The sequence below is a fragment of the Maniola hyperantus genome, chromosome 4 (assembly GCF_902806685.2).
Source record: "Maniola hyperantus chromosome 4, iAphHyp1.2, whole genome shotgun sequence".
Taxonomy (NCBI): Eukaryota; Metazoa; Arthropoda; class Insecta; order Lepidoptera; family Nymphalidae; genus Maniola; species Maniola hyperantus.
This window is the reverse complement of record NC_048539.1, coordinates 576864-598295: the sequence shown is the minus strand read 5'-3', so window position 1 is coordinate 598295 and position 21432 is coordinate 576864. Positions and strand designations below refer to the sequence as shown.

Genomic DNA, 21432 nt, shown 5'->3' with positions numbered 1-21432 from the left:
AGTTAACCATAAAAACAGCTTAGTGCTCTTTGCAATGTGTCACTACTTAGAAAATTGTACAATCAGCGGAGTACATTTCATAAAATTCACAAAATTTCTCAAAATATACTGAAATAACTATATAAAAAAACGTTCGGGCGCCATTTGTAAGGGTGGTAAATCGGGCGGAATGAAAACACACCCGGACACGGAACAATCTACCACCTTACAAAGACTAGAGGAAAATAACAATCTACTTCACTTGATCCATCCACCTAGTAAAGAACAGAAGCCAGCCGTCGACTCCCTTGTAATGCATATGAGGTGCTACAAATGAAATTTGCTAGATGCTAGGCAAAATTGTCTTCAATGCAACTCCTACCGGGGTCGCTTAATACAGAATGATGGCCAACAATGCTCAGTTATTCTAGCTCAATGCCAAGACCCAATTTAGATACATTAGAATGACCTAGGCAGACAGTACACAAGATCTATGTTTTAAATTTAAGATCCATTGGCATGGAATAGACAATGACACAGTAAAATTCATAAAATTGTTTCAAAATAAAAGCTCAGTAGTAAAGACAGGGTTCTTACTGTACACATACACTAAGAAGGTTGCTTACTTGTAGGTGCGAAGACTGCAATGTAGCTGGACGGCATCGGCCAAGCTCCCAAAACTCGATTTAACTTGATTCTTCACAACCGAAAGGTTTCATTACAAAGATTTTCACCAAGTCTTATCCATAGAAATTAAGTTGCCAACGTGAATGTGCAAAAGAAATAAATACGAAAACCGAAAACTAAAACGGAAACTAAAATGGAAACTAAAAAAAAAAACGGAATCTAAAACGTAAATACGAAATCTGAAGCTAAACGTAAAACGTAAACGTAAAACCTAAAACGGAAACCCTGTAACAAAGAAAAACAATATTATAATTTGTGCTGTGTGAAAATTTCGACACGTGGAATTTTCCCGATCAAACACAACTCACCTATTGAACTCCTGGCCACCAATGGTTTTCAGAAGTCCACCCACAACCCATTATCCTCATTTATTTGGGAAGATAAAATAACTGGAACTGGAATGAAATCATAAAATTAGGATTTTCTCTAACCAAACCGCCATTTTGTCGAATCCACATTCCTTGATTTTTCACTCACCATAATTGATGAAACATTGAAATACGTTAGGATGACTAAATTTTATACTATTGTATTTTCCCAGGCGAAGCCATGGGCGAAAAGAAGTGAGATTTTCCTGGAACGAAAAAAATTCGTCTTCACATGTTGACTCCAGGAAAATTCTAAATCTCATCCATCGGTGTTGCCAGACGCAACCCCAGTGTGGCCGCTCTCATTTAGTTTGATCATGAAGCCAATTCATTTTTGAATATTTGCGGAACCTAAGGATATATTATAAGAACCGTTTTGTTAATGACTTAACAATAAACAAATGATATTATGGTTTTATTTAATTATTTTGTTTTATTTTTACGACAATTGACAACGAAGCAAACGCCATCTATTGTGGCTCGAATGAACTCTGAACATCGACCCACGCGTAGTTCTGCACCTTGATGCTAGGTGGCACCAACATACTTTGAACAAAATTGATTTTTATTAAAAGCGAAACGCTAATTAGTAGTTCAAAATTTACAACGTCACAATATCACTTGTTTTAACGGTGAAGGAAAACATCGTGAGGAAACCTGCATGCCTGAGAGTTCTCCATAATGTTCTCAAAGGTATGTAAAGTCTACCAATCCGCACATGGCCAAACCCCTCTCACTCTGAGAGGAAACCCGTGCTCTGTAGTGAGCCGGCGATGGGTTGATCATGATGATGTGCATAAAGTAGTTCAGGTCTATAAGAGACACATTTTGGTTTCATAATCAGAATTTTAAGATAATATGAGCGTAGATTTTTTTTTTGTTTATTCAGATACAAGTTAGCCCTTGACTGCAATCTCTCTTGGTGGTAAGTGATGATGCAGTCTAAGATGATAGCGGGCTAACCTGGAAGGGGTATGGCAGTTTTTATAAAACCCATACCCCTTTGGTTTCTACACGGCATCGTACCAGAACGCTAAATCGCTTGGCGGCACGGTTTTGCCGGTAGGGTGGTAACTAGCCACGACCGAAGCCTCTCACCAGACCAGACCAGAAATTTAGAAATTATAAAATTCCAAACCCCTGCCAGGAATCGAACCCGGGACCTCCCACTATTAAGACCACAGCGCTCACCACTGCGCCAGGGAGGTCGTCAAAAAGATAAAAATAAATATGGTGTAATGGTGTTTCCAGGTGGGCTGGGCCCCATGAACATTCCGATCATAAGCGACAAGTCGCACCGCATCGCGCGCGACTACGGCGTGCTGAACGAGGAGACCGGCATCCCCTTCCGCGGCCTCTTCATCATCGACGACAAGCAGAACCTGCGCCAGATCACCATCAACGATCTGCCCGTCGGCCGGTGAGTAGCCGCCCTGAGCACGTCCGTAACGACCCCCCCCCCCTCCCTCTTTCCCATATGAGACGCCCTAAGTAAGTCCGTAACGACCCTTCCGATAAGAGACGCCCTAAGCACGTCTGTAACGATCCCCCCACTAAAAGACGCAAACACGTCCGTAACGACCCCTCTGTTAAGACGCCTTAATTAAGCACGACCGTAACGATCCCCCTGATAAAAGACATCCTAAGCACGTCCGTAACGACGCCTCTTTTGTATAGTTAATTGCATTACCTATTATGATACTCTTTACCGTTTGGTAGACTATGGCCAAAACACACTCACTCTGAGAGGAGACCCGTGCTCTGTAGTGAGCCGGGGATGGGTTGTGGAATCGAATTATAATTCATAGTATAGTAAAGAATATTTGGTAACTTTTTTTTTTTTTTTAATAGATATAGCGAGCAAATAATAAATAAATAGAATGTCTTCTAAAGATACGTAAAATTCACGTCCTTTGTTAGTTTTAAGTGTAATAACCATTTAAAATATGATGTGACGTCACATTCCAGTTTTTTTTAAATAGTGATAGCGAGCAAACGAGCAGGCGGGTCACCTGATGTTAAGTGATTACCGCCGCCCATGAACATTTGCAGTACCAGAGGAGCCGCCGATGCGTTGCCGGCCTTTTAGGAATTAGTTGGTCCGCCCCTTGAATAGCCCCATGTTATAATCTAGTGGGAACACCGCCGATGGGAGTTGGTTCCACAGTTTGCACGTGCGTGGAAAGAACGATCTGGCGCAGCGGACGGTCGACTAAACTAACTAGTCAAATTTTAATAGTATTCGTATGTCCATTCCAGTTCGGTGGAGGAGACTCTCCGTCTCGTCCAAGCGTTCCAGTACACGGACAAGCACGGGGAGGTGTGCCCGGCCAACTGGCGGCCCGGCGCCAAGACCATCAAGCCCGACACCAAGGCGGCGCAGGAGTACTTCGGCGACGCCAACTAGTGGCCAGCGGGAGGCCAGCCAGCGCTGTGTGATTAGTGCTTCAGTGCTGTGAAAGGGCCTTTGTGCACCCATCCGTGATTTGACGGATCCGTGAAAAAAATACGAATCTAATATAGGTATTTGTATGACGGCCACTTCGAAGAATCACGGATACGAACCGAATACGGATGAGTACCCAAAGTCCTTAGGAGTGGTTACGCACTGCATCGAATCCGATTTCGTTAAAATACGCTTAGTATAAGATTTTATGTCTCACCAACGTTGCTAGAATTCGAGAGTCGAAACAATAACGTCAAAGTAAAATGGACCTAAAGCGCCTTGAATTGAAGTAAATAATTCAATGCCAATGATTATAAATTCGCTACGTTTCCGCTTGGAGCGCTGGCTGTAGATGTTTAGACAATCTTGAGCTTTAAACAAGGCCTTTAAGATCCAGTTTACTATAACGCAGAAGTGTTTTGACACTGGATTACTATCAACGTTGGTGAGACATCAAGCAATTATCCGAATTCGGTTTGAGTTTTTTAATATCCGTATTTTCACAGACTCGGATCGGATGAGTGTCTAACCGCTCTAATGTGCGATTTTGGTGCTCTCGTTAATAAAAGTTGATCATAATTTTTAAAACTACACCATTGATATAATATTTTTCTGAAAAAAAAAATACAAATCGTGTAAGTGCGATTCAGACCCGCACACGAACGGTCCGAAGAAATAATTCTTATGGTGGCCATTTTGAAATTTTTATTATTTGTTGTCTATAAACATAGCGGCAATAGAAATATACATTCTCTGAAAATTTCAACTGTACCTATTACAGTTCACGAGATATAGTCAGACGGACGGACCGACGGTAGTGATATCAATAATTGATATCACTACCCATATTATATCAATTATCAATCATGTAGTATTGAAAGTAAGAGCAGTAATGTCATACATTTAAAGAGTACTAATTCACAGATGGCGCTGGAAGAACATTAAATTAGAAATAGTTTTAAATTGCATATGTAACATAGAATCGTTTCCTAACCATTAAATATACGCACCTCTGTGATAAATTGTTAATACGGACAATATAACCTATTTGTCTATGTTATGAGCACTTTCATATATTCCGATCCGATTTCGATACGGTCAAAAATTGCAAAGTCCAATCGGAAAAGCTGCCAGACCCAATATCAAGAGTCTGAGCCGAGTTAAAGTAAATACTATTACTAAAAATCCAACATAATAATATTATTATGACGAGTTATAAATTAATAATATGGTATCGACAGTGTAAAACTAAATATCGATAATTTCGTATCGGTAATAATAATAATAATTCGATGTTATCAGTGAACCAATATAATATTGTTACTAAAATATCTTCAGTGAATAGAATTTCTAAAGTAGGCGTATTTGCTGAAATGATTTCCAATCCACAATCAAGTCAATTATAAAAGAGAAAGTTGGAATATAATCAGGATATAGGATATGGGTAGGATATTAATCATATTGAGTTGTGAGTTATTACATCATTTTCATGTACAGTTGCAATTCACGAAGGCGAGTGGCTCATGCTTGAGTTTAAGTCGTATCGGTATAAGTAAGGTACACTGAATGTGTGCGTTTGACAGCGCTTGCTCGCGACTGATTGGTCCGACATGCACGCACACTTACGCAATGCTCGCGTATCCGACGTAACCACAAGTAAAGTCCACTCGCCTTCGTGAATTGCAAGAACAATATCATTTTACCAGCTATAATGAATTCGTTCTTATTTCAAATTTGATTGTGGAACATTCGAAAATACGTTCAATTACCGACCGGAGTAATTTCAGATACGATACGATTTTCCTATAATTTAGCGATATCGGATCGAATAATATAAAAGTGCTGTGCTTATTATTTATGCATCTTGGTATCGAATTGAAGTATGCGAATCTCAGTATAGCAACAGTAGTAATAATATGCATACTTATATTGGATAGCCTTTTTGTGTCAACCTGTGAACTATCAGTATTGGATGATATATAAACAATTATGTATTGTTTATATTTTAAATCGAGGCTGTAATAAATGCTGTAATGAATTATGTGTGTTTTATTTTAATCCAATAATGATCTCTGAGCCTTAGACCGATTACGCACTGTCGACTAGTCGCCCGACAACTTAGTTGACCGATGGGGACTGTTAGAATCTGTAATTTCATAAAAATACAGATTTTAACGGTCGCCGTCGACCGCACGTAATGAGTTGACTTATGAGGTCCATAGTTCGCGATATTATACAAGCCCCGCAAATTGCTAATGCGCGTGGTCGCCGTTTCAGTGACGTTCAAATTCAAATTCAAATTCAAATTTCTTTATTGCGAATCTGGGTAAACAGTGGAGATGTTACAAAACAAAAAGGTACAGCCAAATTCTGCCTATTAGCATGCAATATGATATTCCTAACAAACGTGTACATAGTTTTGATAAAATTTGCCAAATTTAATACTTAGTCACAAAAGAATAAAAAAACAAGATAGTACGTAATACAAAATATGTCAAAAGGTAACCAAATACACACTAAAGGAAAAAATGACATCTTAGATATTCGTCAACACTATAAAAAATGTTTTTAATTAAATATTCAAATAACTTCTTTTTAAGGCTTTCTATTTTATTTATATTTACAAGTTCTCTTATTTCCAAAGGTAGTTTGTTAACAATTTTTACTGCCATAACGTCAAAACTATTATTGATGAGAGCGGTTTTATGTGATGGGAATTTTAATTTATGTTTTTGTCTTTTGTTAAGTTCTGTAAACATATTTTTATTATTAGCAACAAACAAAATGGTTTCATAGATATATAATGAAGGTACTGTTAATAAACGAAGTTTTTGGAAGTAAGGTACGCAGCTATCTCGCTGGGACAACCTACAAATGACTCTCACGCATCTTTTTTGGGCCAGTAACACGCTTTTTATGTTGACGTCAGCATTAGACTGTCGAGCTGATGGGACTAGAGCATAAACACATGATGGCAGATAGACAGCGGGTGATGGAGAGAGCTGTTCGAGTCTACATGATCAAAGCTGAAGTGGCCATGGGCAGGGTACACAATATACCTAGTCCGCGGCAGGTCGAGATGGCAATCGACAGGGCCGTCTTTACCTGGGGGTTCTAGGGGTACGGTGCACCCGGACGCTGAGTCCTAGGGGGCGCAAGGCGACCACCATAAATTTCGATAGGTAGGACCTTTTTTTTTTTTTTTTTTTTTTTTGGGTAGGAGGAAATCCTCATGGATACCAATTGGCATGCCCGACTTCGCTGAGGCTTCCTCAGCGACCTACGGACTAAAACCTCCTCCCTTCGCTGGCCGTCCTTCCCCGGTACTGCAATACGCAAATCTTCAGGAAAGGGGCCGTCCGGTCAGGCCTCGTTTGCCCTTTGCCTGCACCATTCGTCGTTCACACGCTTCCTCATTATTTCCTGGAGCATTTTTGCACCCTTATTCCACCCCTCTTCATCGTTTAGCATCTGTGGCACCAAACTGTCCTTGGTGAGAGGTTCTCCGTTTCCACGTGCTTCGTTCCTTATATCTGCGAACATAACATGCGATAGGTAGGACCTAATACACTGATACTACCCGAGCGGTGCCGCGGGCCCAGCCAGTGGTCTAACAATGGGTTGACAAGCTGGGAAAAATGTTATGTGCCCACGGACCAAGGGCTCCACAGCCCTCAACGGCCGAAGGTTGGAAGAAAGCTCGTGCTCGTTTTATCAAATTGCGATCAAATCTATCTAGATTTGATTTGGAGGGGTGCCGTATTATTTTAAATTAATTAAAAAAATTCGCTTGTTCTAAGTTTTTCGACTTTCGGCGCCGGATATGCTTAAGCCAGTTCTGGCAATTGAGATGGAATGCCCCGGGCTAACCCGGTGCCGGCGAGCGCGGGTGACATGCGAGGCGTCCCCCCACCTCATACCCCGATTGCCATCTCGACCTGTCGCGTACTATAGGTAATTTAAAAAAACCGATCAATTGCGAGACAGATCGACCGGGAAATAATGGAAATAACACTATTTTTTTTCGTAAATGAAATAAATTGAAAAATGGGGTTTCTTTTTTTGGTTCCTTTGACGAATTTTGCTTTTGACAGACAACAAAGTGATCCTTTAAGGATTGCTTTTATTCGCTGGAGGTCCGGAATACTAAAAATGAACATAATTGCGGGAGAACTAAATGCGTTGGTTTACAAAAGCACCAAGATCAAAGGTCCCGCTACTTGCTAGAAGTACCTTCTGTCATGCTGGAGTCTGGACTGTGTCTCAGTCTCAGGTCCTACATATTATCCTACTCAGTAGGTACCTACTCGTCTACAATTTCGAGAGCTCTCAACGATTACCTAGGTACTGGATGGGACACAAGCATTAGATATGATTTTCGGCTTAATCATAGTGTTATAGGTATATGTCCCGCAAATTGCTATTGCGCTGGAACCATGTCTCATTAACATCGAAATGACGTCATTATATCAGCCGAAATAAAAATATACCATCAGCTCGAAACGTAAGTCTAGTGCTGTCACTAAAATGGCGGCCACGCGCATTAGCAGTTTGCGGAACTTATAGCTAGGTCAATTATCGCTATGTAAGATTTTAGATTGTCATTTCGATACCTAGGTACCTACTATTGTCGAAACTAACACTCTAAAGCGGTAAGTAGGCACTTTACAAAGAAACAATAACAGCCTCTCGTCTTAGTGATAAGCGTCGTCGCGCGTCGTCTGATATTTGATTCTATGTTTAGTTTAAGTATATTTTAAAAGAAAGAACCTTTGTTGTATTAAACATTAAGGTTAAGGTTGTCTGGAAGAGATCGCTATTTAGCGATAAGACCGCCTTTTTGTACCTACTTATTAAGATTTCTTTTTGTAACCTGTCATTTGTGTTTCTGTGGTGCAATAAAGTATATACATACATACAAACATTGTTGTTAGGCTCACATAATACGATACCTACCTACCTACCTAGCTAATTATGAGACATCTAAGTTTTTTTTTAATTTATAGACTAGTGGGGATAATTTGATTTTATGTTTAAGTATTTAAAGGAAAAGCTGTGATAGCCTAGTGGTTAGGACGTCCGCCTTCTAATCGGGGGTCGAAGGTTCGATCCCGGGTACGCACCTCACGCTCGGAGTTATGTGCGTTTTAATTAATTAAATATCACTTGCTTTATCGGTGAAGGAAAACATCGTGAGGAAACCTGCATGTCTGAGTTCTCCATAATGTTCTCAAAGGTGTGTGAAGTCTACCAATCCGCACATGGCCAGCGTGGTAGCGCGCCAAAACCCTTTTCACTCTGAGAGGAGACCCGTGCTCTGTAGTGAGCCGGCGATGGGTTGATCATGATGATGATGATGTATTAAAGCTTTTTGTTAGGCTCACATACTATAACTACCTACCTATACAAGTCATCTTGATCTAAGTTAAGGGATAAAATAGTTTATATGTGGGTAGATTTAAATAATTTTATAGAAGCAGTATAGGGAAGTACTTGGCACTTCAGTATGTTGAAGGTTAAATGGGTTTACAGCCTAACGCCTTCAGTAGGACCACTAACATAATCCATACTAATATTATAAAGGCGAAAGTGTGTCTGTCTGTCTGTCTGTCTGCTAATCTGCTAGCCTTTCACAGCCCATCCGTTCAACCAATTTTGACGAAATTTGGTACAGCGATAGCTTGCATCCCGGGGAAGGACATAGGCTACTTTTTATCCCGGAAAATCATAGAGTTCCCACGGGATTTTTAAAAACCTAAATTCACGCGTACGAAGTCGCGGGCATCATCTAGTATTAAGTAAATCTAAAATATCGTGAGGAAACCTGTATGCCTGAGAGCGCCTGTGTGCGCTTAAAGGTGTATGAAGTCTGCCAATGCGCACTTGGGCAACGTAGTAGACTATGGCCGAAACCCTTTTTACTTTGAGAGGAGAACCGTGCTGTTTAGTGAGCCAGCGATGGATTGATCATGATGATGAGGATGATGATAATCTATTTTTTCTCAAATGACTTAAAAGATATACACTTCGTATAGTACGCGGCCCGAAAGTAATGTACATCGGCCTTTAAAATGACATTTCGGCTTTGTAGAGCGTTGTCTCTGTCACTCATACCTATATGACGTTTTATCGGTCTCAACGATGGAACAAATGCTCTACAAATCTGCTATCTCCTTCTAAAGGTTGATGTACATTACTTTCTGCCGTGTAGCTTATCACTCAAATGCGTAGGTAACAAAAACATTTTCGCATTTATAATAAGGGTACTGACTACTGATAATGTTATTAAAGGCGTGTGAAGTCTTCCAATGTACCTACCTACATTAAACTTGACCAGCGTGGCCTAAATCTTTCTCTTTCTAAGAGGAGACCCGTGATCAATACTCTCAGTAGTGAGCCGGCGATGGGTTGATCATGATTATGATGATAGTCTACCTACATTGGACTTGATAAAAGCTTTCATCAAATAATTAAGCTTTAAACACCTGAAAATAAATGTAAATTAACATACTGTGTCCTACTACACTGTGACCCTACAACATTTAATATTTCGTCTCTACAATACAGGGCCGGCATAGGTAAGAGGCTTGCGGAAGTTCATTTTATATGATGCTAGGCCCCCAAGTGGCGGGGTGCCAGCCAGGTAACCTCCCAGTGTGCCTGGGTGCTGCTGGTCCCTTTTTGGATGCATCGGGCATCCGAGGGGAAGAGCAGTATTCGGGCCGATGCACCCCGGTAACATGGCTAATAATCTCTCTTCGGGGATATTGTTAGCCATGGCTAATGGCCTAGCAGGGGGGAGGTTTCTCCGCGTGTCCCTCTGTCTAGCAGAGGGCGCAGCGGACGAGGCGGAGGATGAGACGCGGGCGACGTGCGCGGGATTGCGTTGTCGCCCGATGGGTCTCCGGAGGAGGTGAGGTGCATATAGTTGGTGCACCTCGGACGTATGATGGGGGACCTCGTGAGTGGGTCCCCGATGGAGGGTCCGCCTCGGATGTCGCTGGCTGGGTCGCGGTGGTTTGCTTCGGCGTTCCCGTGACCCAGTCGCCAGGCGACGCGCAGGAGCGCCGCTGGGTTTTAGTGGGTATTACGGTCGCCTCTCAGCCGGTGAGTCCCACATACCTTCCCTCCAGTTGGTTGGCTGGCTGGTTAGCTGGCTAGCTTCCAGGAGGGGGGATGCGTAAATGCATTTCCCAGCGTTAAAAAAAAGGCCCCAAGTGGCCCCCAATATGCATTTTTTTCACATTTTTTAACTTAGACCTCTGAAAGATTCTTGGCTTGTTGGGCGATTTTGAGACGAGTAAAATAAAATAGGTACACTATGAACAGGACCGCAGTATTATTATTTTTTACATCATCCCGAGTTATACTGGCCATAATTTTTTGAAAAAAGTTCAAATGGAGAAGTTTTATGATGTTGTCCCTATATCATAAAATTTCTAAATTGATAAATAGAGCTCGATATTTTTTTTGATATCATGCAGAAAAAATATATATGTAGGTATTTAAATTGTTACAAATAAAACTAGTAACAACAAATGCCCTTACTATATCACTGTTAAGCGCGAGCAAGTGCTATGCTAGTCTAATATTGCTCAAGGGGGCACATTTTCGGCACCGCGCGCCGCTGGTGCCTCGGTCACTTGCAGTTTACACCACGCGGCACCCCTGAGCCGGCCCTGTCACAATAGGTATAGTTCTTATTTTTTTCTACGTGTTTGTCAGCGCAAGCGCAATAGGCAGCCATTATAGTTTAAAAAAATTAACCAATGAAAGCTCGGCATTCGGCGTAGCACGACTTTGTTTTGTCATCACTCATCGGAAAGTAGGGACAAAGGGTGCACGCGCCGAGCCACGCAATATTGCAAGTCTTTCGGTGGACGCACGCGCAGTGATTATCCTAAACATTTTTAAGTTAATCATGGACGGCCAATTTTCGGAAGCGGTAAGTTTTTTTTCGTTGTTTTCCGGTTTTGTTCAGTTTTTAGTTTGATTTCTGAGTTCGTTATTTCATTAGTAGGTGGTTGAAAAGCGAATAGGTAGGTAGGTATGTGTGTCACTTTTAAGTTTCAACTGAAAAGAGCGCCGCCATTTTGTAGAGATTTCTTTGTTGTCAATTTGTTCGATATTCTTATATTGAAAATGTTATAAAAATTAGTTGATTCTTTCGTAATATGTAGTAGGTAGATTACGTTCTGTTAATTTTTCGAGTTTTTGTTCGTATTTTTAAAATCTGTAAATAAAAATTGCGTAACTAAATAATGTAGGTAGGTAAACCTTACCTTCCCAGACAAAGGCTGAGATCTATAGAGTGCACTTTAACTTTGCTCAGACTTAAGATTGAGTTAAAACGAGACAGATTTATGTGAGAGATATAGCTTTGTCTCGTTTTATTTGTCTTAAGTCTAAGCAGAGTGCGCTCTATAGATCTCACCCTGTATATTATTTACTTCGTTATCGTCATCATCATCATCAAATTGATTGATCAGCCCATCGCTGCTGGTCCACCACTCCTCTCAGAATCAGGGTTTACGCCATAGTCTACCACATCGGCGAACATTATGGAGAACTCTCTGGCATGCAGGTTTTTTCACGATGTATTCCTTCACCGTTAGTTATAAGTACCAATTTGATTAACTCCGAAAAGTTAGGTCGTTTGTGCGCTCATTTGTTTTCGATTTTTTTCCGATTTCGATTTTTCGATTCGTAAAAATATGTTCGTGTATTGTAAATGTGATTTATGCTATCACATGGCGGGTGCGGGCCGTGCCACGTACGAGGCGCGGACGAGGCCTGATTCTAAACTTCACAAACATTTTGAGTCAACTGTCATGCCAAAAGTACCTACGATTTTAAAAGGTTTTTTTTTAAATTTTTTATTCAGATACAAGTTAGCCCTTGACTGCAATCTCACCTGGTGGTAAGTGATGGTGCAGTCTAAGATGATAGCGGGCTAACCTGGAAGGGGTATGGCAGTTTTTAATAAACCTATGCCCCTTTGGTTTCTACACGGCATCGTACCGGAACGCTAAATCGCTTGGCGGCACGGCTTTGCCGGTAGGGTGGTAACCAGCCACGGCCGAAGCCTCCCACCAGACCAGACCAGAAATTTAGAAATTATAAAATTCCAAACCCCTGCCAGGAATCGAACCCGGGACCTCCCACTATTAAGACCACAGCGCTCACCACTGCGCCAGGGAGGTCGTCGGAGGTGAATCGTATACCTACCTACTTTTACTACTACTGCAGAGTGAGAAGAGTTATGACCGTAGACTTCACGCACCTTTGAGAACATTATGGAGTACTCTCAGGCATGCAGGTTGTTCACGATGTTTTCCTTCACCTGGTAAAGCAAGCTGCTCTAATATATTTTCATTACTTTAAACGCACATAACTCCGACAATTTAGAGGTGCGTGCCCGGGATCGAACCCCCGACCTCCGATTAGAAGGCGGACGTCCTAACCACTAGGCTATCACGGCTTATTACATAGCTATTTACACAGGTAATTGTTTTCAGTTCACGAAGCGGGGAAGCCAAGAGTCGTGGCCGCGTTTCCAGTCGCGGGTGCATGAATCAGACATCGGTGGAAGGCCCAGGTCATCTAGCTTTAATGAGAGTTAGTATTTTTTTTTAAATTTATTTTTTACTAGCTGAACCGCCCCGGCTTCGCTCGGCTGGAGTTTAGAAAATTGAGGGGGGAGGTTGAATTCAAAGTCAAAGTCAAAGTCAAATGATTTATTCAAAATAGGTAATAAATTACTCTTATTGATTGTCTGGTATAGTGTTAGATTTGTAAGATAATATAGTGGTGATAATTATAACGCAAACTTAAAACTAAAGCTACGAGGGTTCCAAACGCGCCCAGGTCTGAGAAGAGCCCACAACAAACTCAGCCGGGTATTCTTTTTATTATCACCACTTTACAAAATTATTGAAACTTATTAGAACTATCACAAAGTCGTTAAGCAACTCATTCCCAAGCTTGCTTATCATTTAAATAATCCTTTACATTGTAATAGGATTTTTCAATTAGTTTACGTTTTATGAAAACTTTGAACTTGTTGAGAGACATCTCCAATATGTCTTCTGGAAGCTTATTATAATAATAATAAAAGCTAATTAATTTTTTCTCTCCGTAAGAACCATCCTCGTACTTCAAGGAATATTATAAAAAAAGAATTAGCGGAATCGGTTCAGCTGTTCTCGAGATTTGCGATGAGCAACACATTTAGTGATTCATTTTTATACCTATTATTATAGAGAAGATTAGCTTATGCTTGCGACTTCATCCGCGTGGATTTTGTGTAGTATTAGAAACCCATATTTCACCCCCTTATAGGAATTGAATTTTTAACCGACTTCTAAAAAAAAGGAGGAGGTTTTCAATTCGTCAGAATCTTTTTGAACAATCCTTTCTAAGCGAATGCCTACGTCATAATTGCTATCTGCATGTAAAATTTCAGCCCGATCCGTCAAGTAGTTTGAGCTGTGCGTTGATAGATCCTACTGATTTATCAACGCGCAGCTCAAACTACTGGACGGACGGACAGTCAGTCAGTCAGTTAATCACCTTTTCCTTTTGTATATTTAGATTACCACGGAAACTTCCCCTGTTAATTAAAAAATTTGCAAATCAGTCCAAAATCATCGAAAAAATCGGTGTAGGTACCTACGTTACATAAAAAGGGCCCGAATTGAGAACCACCTCCTTTTTGAAAGTCGATTAACCCTACAGAGGGGAAGCTTCCTATACCGTTCAAAATTGTATACCTATTCTCACAGGGTTGTCACCTGTTGCAAGTGAAAATTTTAAAGAAAAAAAAACTATATAGGTACGTACGCTACGCAAACTGCTAATGCGCGCGGCCGCCATTTTAGTGACGTCATCACTAAACTTACTTCAATTGATCTCTTGGGTATACCTGCATGGGTCTGGCACGCGCTGGCTCTCTCTTCAAGTAATCGGCACTCGGCAGTTGCTGTACTGGTGCATAAACTTGGTATATTTGCAGTGACTCCCATCGACGCAGTGATGGAGGACTTCAAGAAGAACGGGATCGACTCCCCGTACGACCCTGAGGACGAAGCCAGCTTGTACTCGACGTTTATAAGGAACACAGGACCAGGTACGTCACTAGGGCACGTGCCTAGGGGCGCGCGATTACAAAGGGGCGCGTGCGATCATGTAGAGTTGGGTTTCTATGCTGTACTCGGCATTTATGAGGAACACAGGACCAGGTACGTCACAGCTGGTAGACTAAATAAGTTACAAACCTGAAATCCCATCCCAAATATCCCATGGGAACTCTTTGATTTCATGGGATAAAAAATAGCCTATGCCACTCTCAAGGTCTTTAACTATACCCATGCAAAAAATCACGTCAATCCGTTGCACCGTTGCGACGTGATTGAAGGACAAACCAACAAACCAATAAACCAACAAACAAACACAATTTCGCATTTATAACCGCCGAGTTTCTTGCTGGTTCTTCTCGGTAGGAAACGCATTCCGAACCAGTGGTAGATGCTTTGACGATTCAATAAGTATTTGTGAAAGTTTCATCATCATCATCATCATCATCAGCCTGTGGACGTCCACTGTTGGACATAGGCCTTCCCTAAAGAGCGCCACCACACCCGGTCCTCAGCCTTCCTCATCCAGCCACTTCCCGCCAGCCTCTTTATATCGTCGGTCCATCGTGCTGGAGGGCGTCCCACACTACGCTTGCTTAAACGCGGTCTCCACTCAAGGACTGTGAAAGTTTACTTGAATAAAAAGTATTTTTATTTATTTAAGGGCCGGTTGTTTCAAACCATTGGTCTTCGTAAGATACGTTCGATAAAATTTAACAGACGTAGACGAACTTTAACATCTGTTAATTTAAGTGCGTTGCTCCATTGTACAAAAAACTGTTCGTCATTGTTATTTTGGTTGCGAAACTAACTCTAAAAATTAACTTACTTCTCCGTATCCTTTTTTTATTTCATTTTAAGTATATTAAATTATATACATAGTTATATATTGCTACTGCATTGCTATATTGCTATTGCATAGGTATATATTGCTACTTCGAATTTTAAACACTTTTTCTTTCTTACAAATTCTCTTTCATCTTCAAAAAAAAACTACCATTAAAAGCTTTGAATTAAATTGATTCCATTATAATTTGTAAATAAAATATTCCGTTTGTAAGAAGTATGAAGTTACGAACCTGATTTGACGATCACCAATGGCGCCAGGACCGGTTTAACGTAAACGTAACTTTTTAACGAACGTTAGCGCTAATAGATGCTGAATCAACGCTTTTTCTTTACTTACGTTCGTTAGCGCCATATTTAAAGGTTACGTGTCCGTCAAAGTTTGTTGAAACAACCGGCCCTAAGTACTTAAATAAAATAAGGTACTGATATTGATGTACTTATCCAGAACTCGCCGGAATGGGTCTCCCAGCCATGTACCTGCGGCAGAAGTCTTGGCCGGCCCCTGACGCGACCCCAGCAGTCCCCATACCTCGTCCGAGCGGATACAGGGGGCAGAGCATTGAGGAGTTGATGGCTTCGAGTGGTGCAGGTAACGCTGATGTTAGCCGCAGCGCCTCACAATACGGTATTTGATAACTAGTCAAATCAGTAACTCTTTATCAAACGTCAATACGCGCACTTCATCATGATTAACCCATCACCGGCTCACTACAGAGCACGGGTCTCCTCTTATAGTGAGAAGGGTTTTGGCTATAGTCTACCACGATGGCCATGTGCGGATTGGTAGACTTCACACACATTATGGAGAACTCTCAGGCATGCAGGTTTCCTCACGATGTTTTCCTTCACCGTTAAAGCAAGTGATATTTAATTAATTAAAACGCACACAACTCCGAAAAGTTAGAGGTGCGTGACCGGGATCGAACCCCCGACCTCTGATTAGAAGGCGGACGTCCTAACCACTAGGCTACCACTACTAACGCGCACTTAGTATGCGATATTCTATGTTCTATAAAATACTAGATTACAACATGGGGTTATTCAAGGGGCGGACCAACAAATTCCTAAAAGGCCGGCAACGCATCGGCGGTTCCTCTGGTGCTGCAAATGTTCATGGGCGGCGGTAATCACTTAACATCAGGTGACCCGCCTGCTCGTTTGCTCGCTATCACTATTTAAAAAAAAAACTGGAATGTGACGTCACATCATATTTTAAATGGTTTTTACACTTAACACTATCAAAGGACGTGAATTTTACGTATCTTTAGAAGACATTCTATTTATTTATTTAATAATCACTGAGAAATTATTTTTGACTAGCGGATGCCCGCGATTTTGTCCGCGTGGAATTAGGTTTTTTTTTTAATCTCGTGGGAACTTTTTGATTTTCCAGGATAAAAAGTAGGCTATGAGCTGCGCGATTTCGGGAGAATGACAGTTACACTGTCATGATGGCAATCATCTCTGGTTAACGCTCGTTCACTATTGGCTACAATGCATTGTTGCAACGAGAATCGCACGAATTGATTGATGCAGGTTTTAGACAATCGCCCTACGGGTATTTATCTATACCCATGCAAAAAATCACGTCAATCCGTTGCACCGTTGCGCCGTGATTGAAGGAAAAACCAACAAATAAACACACTTTCGCATTTATAATTAGGGTACCTACTGATTTTTGATGTAGTCAAATACCCAATCCGTTTATCCTTGTTCAGCTTCTGGGGAGAGAAACTCGTGGCAGCAGTTGACAGAGTACGAGATGCGTCTGCTCAACTCTCTGCCGAGGGACGTCATCTGCTTCCTGCTGGATGCAGTCAAGCAGGCCCGGGACCAGCAGAAGAAGCGCGCGAGACCTGAGGTGAGCTCATTTATTAGGGTTCCGTAATAAACAAGGCTCCGGTAGACTAGCTAGCTAAGTTTTTACAGCGCTCGCAGCGCTGTAAAAAATCCGATACGGATACCCGTCTTTTGTGAGCGCTGAAAACGCAATTCGGTAGAGTTCCGAATTCAAAGTATTTAAGCTAAAGAAAAAATAATGAATATTTAAAAATATACTTACAAGATAAGATATTCAGGAAGAAGGATTATTCCAAATACAAGCTTATCATAGTAACTTTTCTGAACAGTTGTGACTTGTGAGGAACCAACATTATTCCAAATTCAAACTTACTTTCCTGGACAGCTGAAGTTATACCTACTGTCCAGAAATGAAATTCCATATTTACTTTTCTGGACAGTAGTAATACTGTCCGGGAAGTTTAACTTTCGAACTAATCTAAAGGGTAATGGGTATGAATTGTGCACATTTCATATCATTTTTAACCGACTTCAAAAAAAGGAGGAGGTTCTCAATTCGTCGGAATCTTTATGTATGCTCCCCGATTACTCGAAGACGCCTGCACCGATTTTGAAAATTCTTTTTTTGTTTGAAAGGGTATACTTCAAAGTTGGTCCCATTTAAATTTGGTGAAGATCTGATGAACATCTTCGAAGATAGATAATGGAACTCCTCAACGGTTAAGAGTAAATTGCTCGCGATCAGTGTAATAGCTTAGTAAACAGTAGATTTTTAACCAGGCATAGCATATTTTAATACCATGGGGCCACTAAAAATTGTGAAATAAATTTTTTTTACAAAAAAAATAAAAACCGACTTCGATACACAAACACTAAAAATTGAAAAATAATTTAATTTATTACCGAATATATTATGTATACAAGAGTTGATATAGTTCCATAATAATATTTTTGGGGTCGGTGCCAAGTCTAGACGATTTGCGCAGCTGAAGCTAATTGGCACCGGCACCAAAAATATTATTATGGAACTATATCAACTCTTGTATTCATAATATATTCGGTAATAAATTAAATTATTTTTGAATTTTTAGTGTTTGTGTATCGAAGTCGGTTTTTATTTTTTTAGATAAAATACTTGTTAAAGGTAAACGAATGTCGCTTCTGTAAGAACAACGGCGAGAAGGAGTCGTACTACCGCTCGCACCGCCTGCGCTGCCAGGGCCGCGTCACGTGCCCGGTGCTGCGCGACTACCGCTGCCACCGCTGCGGCGCGTATGGCGATAATGCGCATACTTTGAAGTACTGCCCCTTCAGCACTGACGACGGTAAGTACCTATCATGTTGTGTGTCTTCGCGTCAGTGTTTCCATGTACACGGTAATTACCGTAGATGCACTGTAATTCAGTTCTAATCTACAATCAAGGTAATAATGCCATTACCTTGACCGTGTCACCGAAATACAAAAATCACATTAAAAATTCATAGTATACTGCGCAATACGAGTACGAATCTCAGCCACGTAACACGTTAGCATATTTCGTAATGGCAACATTTCTCTTGCTCTCGGTTTAAGCATCAAATCTCAGCAATCTATTTTCGTCCTTATTCAAGCAACTAGGAAGGAGTGAAATGTAAAATTAATGAGATTTAACAAAATATTAATATGAATAAATCCGTTTATGAAAAAGATAAGGTGTACAATGGAATTAGCCACATTGCTATGCTAGGAGAGTCAGATTCAGAATAATATTAATAATTGATTAAAAAGCAAATTCGTGACTTTTTTCTTTTAAAAATGACACGGTAATTTACACGGTATTCTTTTAGCTAATCCACCGTAATTTAATCTAGAAACACCGTAATTTTAAGGGACGCCTGTCCAGTGGTCTCGCTAGGGTGCATGTTACGCCCTCTGACAGGTGTCCTGTGAATTAGGTACGTCATTGATGATGGTGATTCAAGGAACTTTATTGTGTCTAAGGTGTTCGTTAAAAGCATCATAGATGGCGCTGTTCCTTTCATACTGCAGTCATTGGAAGCTGAGTGTGATTTTAATTATTTAGCGTTTTTAGAAACCTGCAAATTTCACTTGTTATGTTTATAACGTCGCCTAGTTTTGTTTCCGCAACTTCGTTTGCTTGGATTTAGAGTTTTAATACCTAATCCTGTGGGAACTCTTAAATTTTACGGGATAAATGTAGCATCCTTTTCTCACCGCCTTGAAAGGGTAGGAATTGCGGATCAGCCAGTATAAAATACCTATTTGTTTTTTACAGAACGTATGAAATCCACTAACATGATGCGAAGCATTCGTCAAGGCCGCCGCCGAAACTGGCAAGCGCCATCTCGCGACGTCGCCGGTAACTACGTAGACATGGGCCCCGTCGTAATGAGAGATGGCGTTGTTTACAACACGTCTGCCGAGCCTCTGCCTCTTGATCCCAAATGGGAAGCTTTGATCTCAAAATTGTAAAGAATTTGTATGTATTTTCGATTAAAATAAATTTATGGTAGTATTATTATACCCAAATCATTGGGAAAGTTTCGTTGATTTTTTTGTAAAATGTTTATGTGCCAAATAGTCGATAGATGGCGTTATTTACTAGTTGATTTTGTTAACTTTTGGGGCCTGTTTCACAACCACCCCGTTACGTTTCACAGTCGGTTAAAAATAGACTTTATTTTTTACCTATCTAACGAATAAATTTTACATTTTGACAGATTCACAATTCTACCGAAATGTCGTTGTTCGTGAGATAAAAATTATTTCGTGGTTGTGAAACAGTCCCTAAATTATTATTAATCAGAGATTAATATACTTATAATTTTTCAGTTTTTTGAATTAAGTTTATATTGTGTTACTTACTTGTGTAGGTACTCACTTGAAATGTTATTATATCGCTGACTATCAATGTCCTAATTGTAACAATAATTACTTTTGACCTTATTTGACAATAATTTGCCTTCGCAAAGAAATAGCGAAGTGCTATACTATTTTGCTTAGTTATTTTTACGATAAGACTATGTTAATATACTTCCTACTTACCTAATCAATTTTTTGATATTATCAAGCATTTTCTTTCATTATTGTGGCCGTTGCGATTTTGGGATGATTTATAATATAATACACTATTTGTAAAACTTTTAACAAATTACAATCCAATCCAGCATATTTCAGTGCGCAATTTTTCAAATTGATCACTAAAATGTGACCATGTACACCCATAGCTTATACCAATGAAATAATTCATCCCATCACAGAATAAAATAAGTAGATATACTTACATAGATTTTTTCAATAAAGATACTATAATTTTTTACCTATCCGTCACTGCATAAAACTAATAAATTATGTCCAGTTTTTTTTAAAGTTTTTGTACTTAAAATTACTTGCGGTATACAAATACAAAATTAGTGACAATCTCTGAATGATAATAGGCTCGTTTTATAATAATTATTATCACAGAGCTTGTCTTGAATAAATCAATTTTTACAAAATCTTAGACGTTTAACCATAAATAATATTATTATGATATATCAGACTTTAAAATAAGAATTGATTAATATACTGACTTAAAACTCTTACAGCCGCACTCAAGAGTCGCTAATCGTTACTTAAGATTGAGTTAAAATGAGACAGAATTATGTGAGACATATAGCTCTGTCTCGTTTTAACTAAACTTAAGTTCCGATTAAGCGACTCTGAGTGCGGCTGTAAATTGTGGATAATTTTGGGAAATCACAAAAAACGTTTCAGCGAAGCAGGACCTGAATAAAGCGAGCCTCCAAAGCTACTGAAATAAACAGTCAGTTAGTCGGTTAACTGACTGTTTATTTTTAATGGAGTACGCCAGAAGACTTGCTTCATTCATTCGCTTCGAGTTTAATATTTAGATTTAAGTTTACTTGAGATCAAATAAACAAAATGAAAAATATAAAATATTGTTTTATTGGAAACTAGCTGATGCCCGCGGCTTCGCCCGCGTCTATTTAGTTTTTTGAAAATTCCGTGGGAACATTATATTTTACAGGACAAAAATTAGCCTATCCCTTAGTAGATGCTAGGTGTAATCTCAGTACCAGATTTCGTAAAAACATTTAAACGCATGATTCTTTAAAAAAAGAAAAACCGCCATGTGCGAATCAGGCTCGCGCAACGAGGGTTCCG

The 21432-nt window shown here is 40.1% G+C and overlaps 2 protein-coding genes across 4 annotated transcripts in view; both read left to right on the top strand.

Moving 5' to 3' along the window:
- LOC117996962 (peroxiredoxin 2-like) overlaps positions 1 to 16659 on the top strand; it is a 32192-nt gene extending 15533 nt beyond the window's left edge. For 2 of the 3 annotated variants that reach the window (XM_069498137.1, XM_069498136.1), the window contains 3 exons: positions 2286 to 2454; positions 3294 to 3563; positions 16488 to 16659. In XM_069498137.1, the coding sequence (XP_069354238.1) occupies positions 2286 to 2454; positions 3294 to 3441 (317 nt within the window). In that variant the 3' untranslated portion in view covers positions 3442 to 3563; positions 16488 to 16659. The remainder of the gene's footprint in view (positions 1 to 2285; positions 2455 to 3293; positions 3564 to 16487) is intronic. The other variant, XM_069498138.1, reaches the window with a different exon arrangement.
- LOC117981937 (uncharacterized) lies at positions 11279 to 21196 on the top strand. The gene is made up of 7 exons (XM_069498133.1): positions 11279 to 11425; positions 12999 to 13098; positions 14495 to 14608; positions 15910 to 16053; positions 17183 to 17325; positions 18409 to 18589; positions 19541 to 21196. The coding sequence occupies exons 1-7, from the start codon at positions 11402 to 11404 to the stop codon at positions 19735 to 19737; spliced, it is 903 nt and encodes a 300-aa protein (XP_069354234.1). The 5' UTR covers positions 11279 to 11401; the 3' UTR covers positions 19738 to 21196.
- Positions 21197 to 21432: the final 236 nt, after the last annotated feature.